Source organism: Galeopterus variegatus, unplaced genomic scaffold, assembly GCF_000696425.1.
Source record: "Galeopterus variegatus unplaced genomic scaffold, G_variegatus-3.0.2 Scaffold728, whole genome shotgun sequence".
In the NCBI taxonomy this organism is placed as follows: domain Eukaryota; kingdom Metazoa; phylum Chordata; class Mammalia; order Dermoptera; family Cynocephalidae; genus Galeopterus; species Galeopterus variegatus.
Window position 1 is genome coordinate 72,921 of NW_007726839.1, and position 15,990 is coordinate 88,910.

Consider the following 15,990-nt stretch of genomic DNA (forward strand, 5'->3'; position numbering starts at 1 on the left):
GACACCGAGGGTTGCGATCCCGTTGCCGGTCCCCGGTACGGGCACGACACCGAGGGTTGCGATCCCGTTGCCGGTCCCCGGTACGGGCGCGACACCGAGGGTTGCGATCCCGTTGCCGGTCCCCAGTACGGGCGCGACACCGAGCATTGTGATCCCATTACCGGTCAGTAAAAAAGACAAAAAGGAAAAAAAAAGAACATGAAATTGCATCATACATTCCTGTAGAATAGTGTTGACCAAAAATGGCAGTGGTTGCACACAGCTCAGGAGAGCATTTACTTTTGCACAATGATAAGCCCTGGAGTCACAGAACCATCTTTACTATAAGCTCTGGCTTAACGTGCAACAATGGGATGCTACAGGCTTTACATGTCGAGAGAGAAGAGTAAACACAGACCTTCTCCTAGACCACTCGTGCAGGCTGCAATCCAGGTGACTCAACTGAAATCTAGTTCAACAGTAATTCAAGTCTTTGAGGAAGGAAGCCTCCAGATCCCCAGTGTGTACGTAGTGATAAGATTTCTCTTTAGGACCTATATCCCTCTCAACCCTACCTCTACTGGAACACGATTCACCCTCTCTTGCCCCTGTGCTCATCTTCCATACATTCCACCCTAATCTATTAAATATTTTAGTCAACTGCTACCAGAGGACCACTGGAGGAAAATGAAGGAGGACACATTTTAAAGACGGAGGCACTCTTGCTCTCCAGGATTTAGACTGTATCAGCAGAAATGCAAATAGACTGAGTCAGCAAGAATTTGCAAGGCTTAACCGCAAACCACAGACTTCCTATTGAGTTGCCTAGGAGATGGGGAGGTATGGGAGCGGCTCACAGCTGGCTAAAACATATATAATACATGCCTGTAGACCATAAAGTTGCTTAGTGAGTATGCTAAGTCCCAGAACTTTATGTCTGGTATCTTGTTGCCCATCTCCCTAGGCAGCAGCCCCTCGCTCAAGGCATGCCCTGAGCAACTCACTTTGCTGTAATCTCTTGGCAAGGCTATGTGTGGCTCTGCTCCCTGGCGGACTCCTGGCAAAGGCTACATGTAGTCCTGCCTCCTGAGACCCTCCAGGACCAAGAGAAACGTGCAGACCTTGACCTTCCTTAACTTTTCATTTAGTAATATCAATTTCCAAGTCATTCTCCTTGAAAAGTGTGGAATGTTGTGCTACTTGCTATCAATAGAGTTTAAAAACATTAATATAAATCTATGTTTTCTTAAGTCTGTACTATAAATGCTTTTTCCTTACTATTACCCCCTCTTTGGAAACCATTCTTAAAATTCAGATCAATAGTTTAAAATTATTTGTAGGGGATAGGGTGCACAAGAACCTGACTGTAAGAGTAACTTAAAAGATAAAATAACAATAATGAGACATTAAATAAAGTATTCTGGATAATTCCCTGCCCCATCTCGTGGAGCAGGTAAGCTTTGGTCTCTAAGAACAATACCTTGTTTTGACAGTTGTAGCAAAGAGTTGTAAATATCATGGCAATCTCTTTCTCTGGGAATGATGAAATGCACAGTCCTGAAATTCTTGCACTGAATTACAAGTGGGCATCCAGAAGTAGTCAAAGCAAGTTTTTCTACTGAGGCAATATGGTGGTGCAATATCTACAGCATGAAAACACATTAAAGTAATCAGTACGGAAAGCACTAAATATTATTCTCTTCCAGAGTACATAAATATTAGGAATGCCCTCCTCAAATAAAGTCTCAAATACTCATATGGAAGATTAAATGCATATAAATAAGAAAAACTTGAAAAGAGAGTAATAGAGAACTACTTGTCCGAGGGAAAATTATATATAGCACAGATAAGTAACACACACACATATGTATCCCATACTTATAGCTAAGATTTAGCACCATTAACATTTACATTAGTGGGTCTGTGCTAAGTTACTCAAAATAATCAAATAGTAACTTCTACATACAGAATAAGGGGCAATAAGCTAACTATAATATTATATCACTATTATAATTCCAATTAGGACCCAAAATTATTTGCAGAAAGAGAATGGTGAAGGGACCTGGCTCCACCACTAACTAATATTATATTCTGGAAAAAAAAAAATCATCTGTAAGATGAGAAGAAGAATAAATCGTCAGTAAGGACTTTCTAGATCTAAAATGTTCATTTCTACGGACATAGTATACTAAACAGACTTCATTCATAAGAGACATAGGAATATACTAGTAAGAAAGTATTCTAAAGACAAGAGGAGAGAAAAGAACAACATAGATATCTTTTTGCTATCCCCCCCCAAATTACATTCCCAACATCTGAAGGAATAGCTACATGGGAAACCTTCATTCGTACTGCTAGGAGATGGATAACATACAGAGAAGATATTGAGGCAGTTGGACAAAGGCAGGGTAGAGGAAGCAGATGATAATGTGGCTAATGATTTTACAAGGTACTGCTAGGTGAAACTCCTGGCAGTTCTTGGGCAAGCAGTGGGTGGGGAAGGGGTTTGGTGCCTCCAGGGAATACAACTTAATCAAGATCAACATCTTAGGTAGTACCTTAACTTACTTGCTGCAATCACTTATCAACTGGACGGCCTTCCCGGGGAAATACAATCAAAATATAATCAGAGTAAATCAAAGTGAGAAAGAGGAGAATGCAGGTGCACCGTAAGGGGTATACCCCTGAGCAATATGACTTTCTAGCCTAGGAGGCAGAACTGACCTCTAATCTTGATTCTACTCTTTAGAAAAACAGTAAGAGCAGTTACAATTTACTGAGTCAGTATTATGCTTTAGGCACAGATGCTTTTCCTATTTTCTCTCCTTTAAGATTCACAAGAGCGTTATATGATGACTAATGCTATACCCATTTTATGTAGGTGCTAAGCTTGAAAGTTACACACTTCTTGGCAGACACTTTTGGTCTACCATTCATCTCCCTCTTCCTTACTTGTGACACCCATCTCCCTGAAGAGATCAAAAATGCCAGAATCTACATTCTATACTTCCTATGCAGGCAGAAGTAGCTGAGTGTCCCAATTTCCAAACAATCAGATGTTACGTCAGCAGGGAGTTATGTGAGAAAGCTTCTCCTTGATAACAGGAGAAGGGCTACTGAGAAGAGTCCACCCACCACTCCTGCTTTGGGAGGTTTGGTGTCATTTTCAGTCACGTATTCATTTACTTACAGCCAAAAACACCCTGATGCAGTCACCTAACCAGGACACAGCAGAGCGGACATCTGAACCCAAAGCTACCTGACAGCACAGCCTAAGCTCCCTTTACTGTGTGACACTTAGCTGCCTGTGTGACACTTAGCATAACACCACTTCCCTGAGCTTCAACAATAAAATGAAGGTTATAAAATCTGGCATAGCCAGTAGCACAGAAATATGCCATGTCTTTCCCACTCAAGTATGTAGACATAAACTACATTCTATCCTCCTTTAATTTTCTGCTTAGCACTTACCACTATATATTTTACTTATTTATCCTATTTATGGTCTGTCTCTCCCCACTAGTACATGGGCTCCATGAGGACAGAATTTTTATCTCTTATTATCAGCTATTGTTTCCAAAATACCTAGAATAGTGAGATGAAACACATAGTAAGTGCTTAATAAATCTGTGCTAAATGAATGAATGAATAAATAAGTGAATTAATTACAAAACAAGAGGGGAAGAACAAAGAGCCCAAAACAGCCTTGACAATTTTAGAGAACAAGTTGGGAGGATTTGCTCTACTAGATATCAAATCTTATTAAAAAGCTATAGACAATAAAGCAGTGTGGTATTGGTACAGTGTAGTCAATACACAGAAAGAATAGAACAGAGAGCTCAAAAGCAGACTCTCACATACATGGAAGCTTTATTTTTGACAGACTTGGTACTAAAGATCAATGGAAGGAAACAGTCAACAAATAGTGCTGGTTGTCCATATAAAAAAAATAAAACTGAATCCTCATGTCACACCATACACCAAAATATTTCACAGATGCATCAACAACTATACATGGAGGACAAAACTTAAGCATGTAGAAGAAAATGTAGGAGAATCTCCATGACCTTGACAAAGGGAAGGATTTCTCAAGCAAGTCACAAAAGAGCACAAACCATTAAAGAAAAAAGGAAAAATGTGTAACATTAAGAATTTAAACTTTAATTAAAAGACATATACACAAAAACACACAAAAGACAAGCCACACACTGGAAGAAGCTATCTATGACACACATATGTGACAAAGCATTAAAACCCAGAACTCCTACAAAATCGATAAAAGACAAACAATCCAATAGAGAAAGAAAAGGGAATCACCCAATGGCGAAAATACCTGAAAGAATAACTTCTTTGTAATTAGTATATTAACATCACAATCAAACATCCACCAGATAGGCAAAAATGGTTAAGTTGACAATACCAATGTTGCTAAGGATGCAAAGCAACCATTTTGGGGAGGTGACATACTTAGTGAGCTTAAATATGTGCTTATCCAAGACCCAGTAATTTTACTCCTGGGCAAATATCCCAGAGAATCTTTGGCACATATGCAGGAAGAAACACATACAAGATATATATATATGTACATTTTCAAGTATACTTCAAGGTATATTTGAGTATATGTAAAAGAATATTCGAAAATGTATACGTATATCTTGTATACATATACAAGATGTTTTTATACATATATGTATACTGCAATGTTTATTCTAGAAAAAAATAATTAAACACCCTAATTACAATTTGGTATAAAAATACTGTAAAATATACCTAACAATCCACTTGATCTGTTAACATGTACATATATTATTTACATTTTTAAAAATTAAAAGGAACAAATAGATATTTTATAATTATTTACAGGAATAAAGAGTCTGGTTTTATACAGAAGAATTCCACATTACACATGATATCACTGATTTATTAGAAGGGAAGGCAGTAGTAATCTGGTGACTGGAATTTTTGGTTGAAATAGGTAACCAATGATTAAAAATTTTGCTATTCATGTTCAAAATAAAATATAGCGATAGACCATGTTCCTTTAGTATCATTATGGTAAACAGTACAGCTGCAGTCCTCCTTACCCAGGTTTCTTTTTGGTGAGAGTCTATAAAGAATAGATGTGTGGCCGTAAGATACAGTGTTCCTGTTAATGACTTGTTGCTAGTACTGAATCGATCAAGTAATTTTACTTGTTCAACCTAAAAAGGAAAAACACGTTATTTCTCATTTCAGAAATAGTATAAATTCTTTTTCTATTATCCCAGGACTTACATGCACCATTTTCATTTTTTCTTCCTTTTGTCCAAAAACATAAGAGCTTATTTAATATTCAGTGTTAAGTTCACGTGTCTTTTGGGGGAACATATAAGCCACAAACAACATAGGTACTATTTACAGTTACAAATGTAACCAAGAGAGAAGAATGCCATAAACTATATATATATATATATATATATTAAGGGAAGCAAGAAAGAGGGGTGCAGTATGAATAAGCAAAAGCATTTCTCATACTGAAGAGTGAATATTTTTATCTAAAATTGGAAAATCAAGTAATAAATATATAAGTTTATTCTGGACATAAACTATCAGAAAAATTAAATCAGGAAACAGTTAAATGGTTGCAAACTTCAACTCAGTCTCTATATTCTCCTCACAAACCCCAAGCCAGGACAATGACTGTTTTGTATCCAGCTCTGGGCTTTTACTCACGCTGTTCTCCCTTCACTAAAAGGAACTCTTCTGCTTAGCTATGTGCTAAGCATTCTTCAAAGCTCACTCAAACCCTGTGCCTCCTAACACGAATCCTTCTCAGAAAATCAATTCCTTACTTCTTAGAAAATCAATTACTTACATCTCAGCTTTGTATTCCTTTTTGAATTCCCTGGCACAAAGCATGTCATATACTGCTTCAGCCTCCTCTAGTGCAGGAGGCAGTTGAGATATGTAGTAAGACTTTATTAATACTAGCTGACACCTACATAGACACACACATGTACACGTGGTTGCCGCTAAGGTGGAAAGTGGGGTTAGGTTTGGCCAGGAATACACAGGAGACTACTGTCTTGAAATTTAGTGATATCCACACTTATGGGGGAAAAAAGTAAAATAACCACTACCAACTTAAAAAATGTAATTTACAGCAGATTGTAGACAGTTCTTTAAATTGTGTAGATCTTTAAAATCCAGTAGCTAACCATCATCTCATTAATTCTATACTTTCCTCCCACATATATTATCTTTTCCCTTACTAATTAAAGAACAAAATGCCACTATTATGAGATTATGATTTTCAAAGTTATCAATAACCACCATTTAAAAGGCTGATTAGCTTCTTCTTCCCTTCCCCACGCCCAGAAATTTACTTTCATGGAGGGCTTTTGCTTATAACAGCACTTGTTCAAATAAGCTAAAATTTAAATGTAAAATTAAAAAATTTTATTTGATACAAAACTTTATTTGCACAGTAACAATAAACTTAGTTTTAACAATTTCCTCTGGAGACAGAGATATGATCTAATTTATACAGCTCAGGTATAACATTTAATTTGCCATACAAAACCTGTGTGTTCATTTTACACTGTCCTTTAGGAAAATAGGAAGACTTGCTACTTATAAATATGAAGATTTCTCTTGGAGGCCAATATTTATTTCATTGTTTAGGACAATTCCTTCCTTAAATAATAATCTAACTTCATTGTACACACAATGCAAATCAAAACTTAAATTTAAACACCTCTTAAGACAAATGGGATCAACTACTGTTTACTTGGCTGGAAATGGCACTATGGCCAACCAACAGTAATAACCACAATATAGACCTCACATACTTTATTTCCTTAAGCAATTCACATTTTAAGGGTTCTAATGAAAAGAGAATTAATGAACACATATGGAAATTAAAGTTATCAGAAAGTATCGCCATTACTCAAGCTAACAATTTGTACCAACACCATTTTGTAGCACTTCAAATAGCTACACAGAGAAAATAAAAAAGTATATTGGCAAGTAGTTTATATGGGGGAGAGGGGACTGATTATTTAATTAAATAGGAAGTTTGTTTTAAAAAAAAATCCACGTGAAGTTTTTTAATTTGTGGATTATTGAAAGATCATAAATATTTCTAGATGTGTTTCAATCATAAGCCTTAAATTGTAATTTCTCTACAAGGCACAGTTATCTACAAAGCTTGTACACATGTAAAACAATCATACCACTCTTCATTTAGATTTTAACCCTCTTCTGTCCATCCCCTATTCACTACTATTCCTCCTCAGCGGTACATTTGCTATAGGAATTTTACCCACTGTCATTATTTTAACTTATATGTTAATGACTCCCAAAACCATAGGTCCAGCTCTGATCTCTCCTGAGTTCACACTGTCTGCTACTCATGTAACAATAATTTCTGACACACTATTGAGTACTGAGGTCTTATGTGCTCAGTACCATGATAAGTGCTTAATGCACAATATTTCTTTTAATATTCACAACTCCTGTGTGGTAGGTACTATTACTATCCCCACAGAAACTGAGATTTAAAGAGGTTAGGTAATCGTCACAAAGTCATACAGCTAGTAGCAGCTAGTAAGTGGTACATAGAATAGTTATAACCCTAAGTGGTTTGATTCCCGAGCCAGAACACCTTCCTATACTGTCTCCACTTGAATGTCTTTGAGTCATAACAAAACTGATTTCCCCTCATACTCCTTACAAATACGTTCCTAATTCTGTATTTCAGATGTGAGTAAATGTTACTTCACCCTCATCAAGTTACCCACACTGGAAATCTGCAAATCATCCTATGATTTCTTCTTGAACCCCAACATTCAATCACCAATTCCTACCAATTTCATAACCTACATATTTTTGAATCTTCCACTTCTGCTACTATTAAATTCCTAAATTATAATGAAAGCATCTGTTCATGTGTCTATGTGTCCCACAAAGGCTGTAACATATACCAGGGCAAGGACTGTCTCTCATTTATGTCTGAGTATAGTGTCTGACAAGATAAAGGTTTGTTGAACTAAGATGAACTGCCACAGAGAAATTATTTCCCGTAGGGGAAAAACAAAAATTGCCTACAATTTACCAGTGGTTCCTTTTGTTGAAATTATTCAAAGGATTTATTAAATAGAATTCTTTATCCCATTATACTGTTCCTCATTTCTCTCTGCTACTTTTCCCCTACATAATGGGTGAACAGTGGCTATTTATTCAGTAATTCATGAATAAATGAGCAACAAAGTAAAAACAAGTGGACAAACTACTAGTAGAACATGGTTATAGTTCAGCTTTTTGTTTGTTTGTTTGTTTGTTTTTTAAGCACATTTCTGGACTTTTAGTCCTCTATCCCCACCCCATCACCCAATTTGGGCTAAATCATTCTTCCTCTAGTACTGTATAGTACTACATAGTTCTTTCTGACTGGGTTTCTATCAAGATGGGAAATTCAAGTTGAAAATACTCCTTCTAACACTCTAAACCTACTTCCTGATTACCCCTAGTTTTACACCCAAAATTATCTGAAATTCCTCCTGTTAGATATTTAATTTTGATCAGCTATATACAAGATTCAAAGCCTAGTTGTTCATCTGAGTCATCTCCAAAATTTTGCAAAAGTACAAATCCCAAGCCTTACCTCAACTCCACCCAATCATCTGAGGAGATAAAGACCAAGAATCTGTATATTTAAGAAGCTCACCTACTCATTCTTATGCAACTGATGTTCCTTTTAACTTTAATTCTAAATTAATCCCTCTCACTCTTAACTCACATAAGGCTAGCTTCCTTCTCTACCTTTAGTCTCTTTCCCAGACATTTAAGGCTTCAGTGTATCTAGTTCTCCCACTTTTTAAATCTTATTACAACTTTGCCCCTTCAAAAAACATAACTGCATTACATGTACATACACACCCAACTCTGAAGAACATGCACATAAATATACAATACCAGGAGAGAGAGTTTACTAATTCATTCAACAAAAATTTACTGGCTGTCAACCGAAGGCCATCCTGCCTGGGTCTCATATCCTCCTCTGTAAAATAAGGGCAGTAATTTTTCCCTCAGAGGTCTGTAGTAAGGTTGGATAATAAATGTCAGATACTTTACCCCCTTTGTCTGATATACATATATAAGCAATAAAGTGCTCAAATAAATGTTTGCAAAAATTACTATCGTTAGTAATCTAGTGAGGTAAAGTTGAGCCCTGACAGTCCTCTGTTCTAAGCTACTGCCCAGTTAAGTCCAAATGGAGAAAGAAAAGATGTGCATGGAGTTTAAAAAGAAAATTCAATATTCTAATGTGCTCTACAGTTGAAAAAAACTGTTTGTCTAATACAAATGTTAAAAGCAAGGATCAATAACATTTTCTTCACTAATGAGAATACAGAAAAAATACAGAATTCTCAATAGAGGAGGCATAACATTTTATCTGTTGGAAAAGGAACATGTGTTAAGATAGAGAATCTGTATTGTGGATAAAAGGATACAAATAGAGGTTTTTAAGCACAGTAGTCTACAACCAGATATGGTTTTTAAGATCATTCCAGTGTCAATGTGAAGAAAATGCTGGGCTGAGTAAGGATAACAAGGTAAGAAGCTAATGAAGCAATCTAGGCGTGACTGGGAGAGATATCGGGGCCTGGAGTAAGCTGTGACAGAGAGGAAGCTCCTCTTGGAATAATAACAAAACTGATGTGAGAGGGCAGAAAGGAGAAATACAGATTTTTTTAAAATTTTAAGTTTTTCAGACCAGTTGACATTCACTAAGATAAGATCCAGAGAAGGAAAAGTAAGTCTGAGAGAAAAGAACGTCTTGAATAGAGATTAGTCATTACCTTAGTAAATGCAAAATTATATTCAAATCAAAGAAATTTAATAGTAGAAAATCATTACATATAACTGTCTAAATACGGCAATCTCTATATGGTTGTGACATAATAAAATTAAGCTGATATTATTCCAAACCATTTATGTAGTACTTAAAGTACTGAAGAAAATAAGAAAATTTCTGAGAAAATACACTGATTATTCTGCTCTTTGCTGCAACTCCCCCACCCCGAAAAGAGGAAAATTAGATCTTTTTCCTTGCTTAAAATCATCATACAAATTTCAAATCATAGAATTGTCAATTTCTAAAAACCAACTGCTTCTTTATATTTCCCCTTGTCACCAAGGAACCGAAAGTACTTTACAGACATTGCTACGGATATCCCCCAGTCTTTTCTTGGAATGCTTTAAGTCAGATGTTTAGGAAGCAACTACAACTCTTTCAGGTCACTATCACTGAGGCACTATAGAAACAGTGTTAGGATCCTCAAGTCACAGGTATTACCACAGGCAAAAAGTAAACAAGAAAGTAGGAAAAAGGCTTTAGGAAAAGAAAGATAAACCAAAGAACAAATAAATGGGGCAAGAGAAAGGAATTAAGAGAGTGTAGTCACTTTGGTGGGAATGGTAAATGCCAGCACACAGTACTTTAAAGACTATTCAGCTGAATCACTGCCAATATAGGCCTACACTAAAAGCAACCCTAATGGTCTATACAGGAAGTTCAAACTGCAGCTGTGTACAAAGTTGAAACTGGAAAACACAGGGAATCACACATACACAGAATCACATTCAGAAAGTTCAGACATAGGAAAAAAAAAAAAAGAAAGTTCAGACACTATTTATCCCCACAAGGGAAAAGAAGCCTCTGTGACAGGAAGGGACTAATGGCTTTCTTTACTCCAATTTCTGTGACCAGTTGTACTTACTCAACAACATGACAATGCATGCACTGGCTACTGAAGCAGAAAATGCACTGTCACAGTTTCTCTGGCTTGTTGTGCTCTCTCCCTATAACCAGGCACCCATTTGGGATTCAGAATCGTTACTCCACACTGACATCATGATTAGCTATCAAAAAAAAAAGAGCACAACAAGTTGCCATTCATGAAGTGGAAAGCAAGAGGAGGACAGAGATCATCTTGTTTTTTTCCATATATCCCCAGTTACATCCCTAACTACCTAATTTACAATTGTTCTCCCCCAACCCCAATCTGGCACTCTCCAGAGCCTTGCTTGATTTTAATCCATAGTATTTACCACTATCTATCATACGATATATTAGACTTACTAATTTTGTTTATTGCTATGTCTTCTCCAACTAGAAAATAAGTTTTATGAGGGCAAGAGTTTTTGTCTGATTTGTTCATTGCCATTTTCCTAGTACCTAGAACAGTGCCTGACCCAAGGAGAAGGGGGAAGCAGAAGAGGAAATTAGAACAGGGAAGACTTTTCCCTTCCCATCTGTGATTCACCTCTTCCAATTTTACCTGTACTACTCTTTCTCAGGCTCCTCTTCCTCTGCTTGCTCCTTTTAAAACATTTCCAGGGCTCTAAGCTTCACATTCTTCTCTACAGTCTCAATTTATTCTCCTTATGTAAACTCATCCACAACAGAAACTTTCAATGATTACCTAAACACAGACAACTCCCAAATCTACTTCTCTGGGTCAAACCCTTTCTCTAGTTCTAGACCCCCATAGTCAACTACCAGACAAAAATCTACCACCTAAGTTTCTCTCATCCATCCCTTCCTCTCTATTCCTACTCACACTATCCTATCTCACTACTCAAATCACTTGATTAATTATTCTGTGAGACAGGAGAGTACAGTGGTTAAGGTCTGCTATCAGAAAGACCTGTATTCAAGTTCCCAGCTCCACCTCTTCCTTAGTAGAGCTAGCTTTCTGTCCCAGGACAAGTTATTCTGCAAGCTTCAGTTTTCCCACCTGCAAAATAGGATAATATTATAACAGTCAAAATAGCACTTTACTTAGGGAAAATTATTCGGGTGCTCCTCAAAACCTACTGGCTCTTATTTCAAAGACAATTTAAATAGTATTGGTTTCTCCTTATTCCTGACCCATTCTTAGTTTTATATCTCCTTCTTTCTTTGTAATAGATAATATATATTTGTATAATACATGTATGATCTCACATTCTAGTGACAGAAAGAATAGAAAGCTACAGAAGAAGTTGGGCATTACTTTTGGAATAACTCAATTTGAGCCCTAGTAGGATCAGATTTTTATGGGACATTCCATTCCATGCAAACTGTAGAAAGCAGTCTTCCATTTATAGCTTAGAAAAACATTCTTCTATTCTAGTCTGTCAAGTTCCATTCAGATGGCACAATATCACTCAACATCAATATATGATGTCAGCCAAAGTACTGGAGCCTGGCAGAAAAAGGAGAAAGACTGCATAAAGAAGAGCTCTCTGCATATTTCTTATTGTTTCTTGACAGAGTTATCTTATTATGGAAAAATTAGTGCTCAAAGTGATAGGCAGTAGCTACATAGTTCATAGGTATAGCTTGGAAATGCTCTCAGAAATTCAAATTCAGGGACTTGACATATTTATTGATACCATACAGTTAGTAAGCCAACTGTGACCAAAACAGGATGATATATCTGTTCCTGAATTTTAGAACTAGAAAGCCATTTAATTATTACTGAGCTAAAACACTTAATCTAATAAATTTCTAGTTAGCAAGCAATAAAATAATGACTCTAAACAATAAAAAAAATTAATACTACACAAATATTATTTACTTATGACAAGAAGAGGTTTGGAGAAGACAAAGCTCTTAGAATTATTATTAGGATTTACTTCTGAATTAACATCAATACAAATTTAACAATTATATTAAAACTAGAGAGGCATTAGAAAAAGATACATAGTTTTTGGAGCTAGGTAAAACTTAGCTTAAATTCTGACTACCCTTCATGAGCTAATTGGGCAGGTTACTTAAACTCTCTATTTCCTCCTCATCTGTAAATGGAGATAAAAAATACCCAACTGACAGGATTAAGAGATTAGTGCTAATATTGTATAAATTAACATATTTGTGGGCCGCCTGGTGGCGCACTGCTACAGTGCACTGCTTGGGAGCGCGGTGGCACTCCCGCCGAGGGTTCGGATCCCACATACAGACCGGTTCCCACTCACTGGCTGAGCGAGGTGCGGGCACGACACCGAGGGTTGCGATCCCGTTGCCGGACACGAAAAAAGACAAAAAGGAAAAAAAAAAACAAAAAAACATACTTGTGAAGTTATAAATATTGTGAAATTATGATAATATTGTATAATTTGCTATATTGACATATAGTTGCTCAATAAATGGCAATTACTACTTTTCAAATACAGCTGTCTGAACAATATCACTAAATAGTCATATAGTACTACTCTACAGTCAATTGGTGATCATTCTGACTAAACTACACAGAGTTCAAAAAAGCTAATAAATCTAAAGCAATCCATTTTTGGTTATGAAATACTTACAATTATTTTTGCAGCAAATTAACTATATCCAGGTGAAGGCTATGCATAATGGAAACAAAAAGTTGGCTATGTTCAAATCAATCTTTTAAGAATAAGTTCTTTTCCCAATAGATTAATAATTTAAGAAAATTTAATGTCCATACAATTATACCACATCTATCTTGCTGTTTTAAAACCAGCATTTGTACAGTGCCTAGCATATAAGGTACCCACTAAACATTTGTTTCATTGCAGTCTACATTTACCCACTTAAGATTATTCCAGAGAAGTGGTCCAATGCTAGACAAACAACCCAAAGTAATAAAGAAGCATGCTTGAGAAGTAATTTTAATAGAAAATTAGTCAGAAATCTTTTAGTCTTTAAAAGGCATAAAAGGGCCTTACTAAACCACCAGCATAGACCCACTGTGAAAAGGTAAGACTAAATCAGAAAATTAATTGAAGAAAAGTCCATCGACTGGTAGTGAAAGAGCCAAATCTTCAAGGAGATGGGGGGCCACAACTATACAAATAAAAATACAAATATATTCATCATAAGTTGAAAGGAAAGACATAAAATAAGCAAGAGACATAAAGATTTTCCAACAGTCTGTTCACCCTTATACACCTAGGAATAGGAGTTGTTCTAGTTCATTAGATTCAGTTCACTTTTACTGGTTTTCCGTTGTGTGCTATGCAGTGTAGCAAGAATACTAAAGATGAGGTTCAAACTGGTACAGAAGGAAGTCACATGCACAAAGCTGCTATATAATACACACGTGGAAGCCTGGAACCAAGACAAGAATCTGATTCCCTACCCACTCTAGTCTTTTCCATCTTTTCACCTTCTACTAGTTTGGTTAATCACCCATCTACTTTTAAACTTGAAGTGCCAGAAACTTGAATTTTTGAGTTACTTTACTTTTTTTCTCTTAAAAAAAAAAGTTTTTAGCAACTTCCATTTTATTAGGTACAGTATGTGCAATGTTTTTTTTGTTTGTTTGTTTGCTTGTTTGTTTTTGTTTTAAAAGATGACCGGTAAGAGGATCTTAACCCTTGACTTGGTGTTGTCAGCACCACGCTCACCCAAGTGAGCCACGGGCCGGCCCCCAGTATGTGCAATGTTAAAAACAAGCTCTAATAAAAATCTATGTGCACCTTTAAAAGGCTTGTGATACATTTTAAAGACGTACATCTCAAATTCTCCTTGGAACAATGAAGATAATGTACGTCTGCTACTTCCTTCCCCAAGTGAACCTTAACTTTACGATCAGAAGCACTGACCGCCGGTTTCGGTTTTAGCAAAACACGGAGAGTTAGCCGTCACGGTAGAGCCTCCTTCTGACAGGCTCCGAGCGATCTCATCCAATTCTTCTGGTCTCGATTTATGTTTTTCTCCCTCCCAAAGTTGAAGTTTAGCTTAAATTTTGTTGGAAAATTAATTTGGTAATATTTTGATGTCATTTCCTTCAGTTTTTAAATTTGTAATGGAATCGTAAATAAATCTTAAATCTTACACACGCACAAATTAAACGTGGGGTTTAATAAGCTCAATTGAAGTAAGTTCCATTCGACCTTTTAAAATAGGGATAAAAAATTTTCTTTTTCCCCAACTCTCTGTTAAGTTGACTACTGACTCTTAAGACAACGGCCAAAGTTTAAAGCACAGACACGGAAATACCAAAATCTAAGTGCCTGGAGAGGAGGAGGAGAAAGCGAGGTGGAGCGGAGTGCTGATCTCGGCGCCTCCAAAGCCCGCATCATGAATCGATGACACGGGACAATGAAACGTGAGCAAGGACAAGCTTGCGCAGCACCGTAATGTTAATTTGGGGACCCACCGGTTTTCCATATATGAGTCGACGAATAGCCGAAACACCCCAAAGTTAAAGCAGCCCCAATTCTGCCCAAGAACGGGTAGAGCTAAGAAGGCAGCGACCAATACTCCCGAACTCATCCCCGAGCACCCTGAGGCGCTGAGAGACCCCTGCTCCCAAAGGTACAGGAAGCCTCCGCACCCCCCGTGGCCCTAGCTGACGCTGCCCTCCCAGATTAGGCCCGGCCAGGCCCCCGCCCGGCCGGTCCCCAATTCTGGTCGGGCCGGCCGACCCTCGTCACCTCCCGTTTCTACCAGGTCAGACCAGGGCGAGCGGCGAATGGCTCTCCCGCGTCCGGCTACCTTGGTCGTCCGGATGTGCTCCATCCCGAGAAGACGTCTGCCGGCCTCACAGGCGTACCATAGAGTGACAGAAGCCGGGCGGCGACAGCGATCTGGAGCCAGGGGAAACTCCCTCAGCCGGCCAGTACCTCGGTCCGTCAGCCCGCCCCCGTCCGCGTCAACCGCGCAAGCGCAATCGGCGAGCACCGTCTCCTAGAAACACTTCCCCAAACCCGGCGGCCTTAGAGTGGTGCTGGGCGGGCAGGCAGAGGGTCCGCCAATAGAGAGCGGCGTCCTGGCTCATCCGGGGTCGCCGCAGATACCACAGTGCCCTCTGCTGGTGGAGGGCTGCTACGGCTCATCTACCCGTCCCAAGGCCTTACGGCTGGGCCAGAACCAGCCTAGCAGGGGCGCAGGGCGAAGGAGAAGTCTTTTCTCTGGACGAGAATAGATCCCGGGTCAAGAGCACTTTTGGTGGGTAAGGGAGAGATTGCATGTCGCTGAGGTGCATCACCGTACCAGTGGACAGCACCAAA

The 15,990-nt window shown here is 37.9% G+C and overlaps 1 protein-coding gene across 1 annotated transcript in view; it reads right to left on the reverse strand.

Moving 5' to 3' along the window:
- The window catches only part of MTMR6 (myotubularin related protein 6), a 31,366-nt gene extending 15,744 nt beyond the window's left edge, over nt 1-15,622 (reverse strand). The window contains 3 exon segments of the mRNA XM_008571838.1: nt 1,460-1,622; nt 5,064-5,180; nt 15,476-15,622. Coding sequence (XP_008570060.1) covers nt 1,460-1,622; nt 5,064-5,180; nt 15,476-15,499 — 304 coding nt within the window. The 5' untranslated portion in view covers nt 15,500-15,622.
- Between the last annotated feature and the right edge of the window lie 368 nt (nt 15,623-15,990).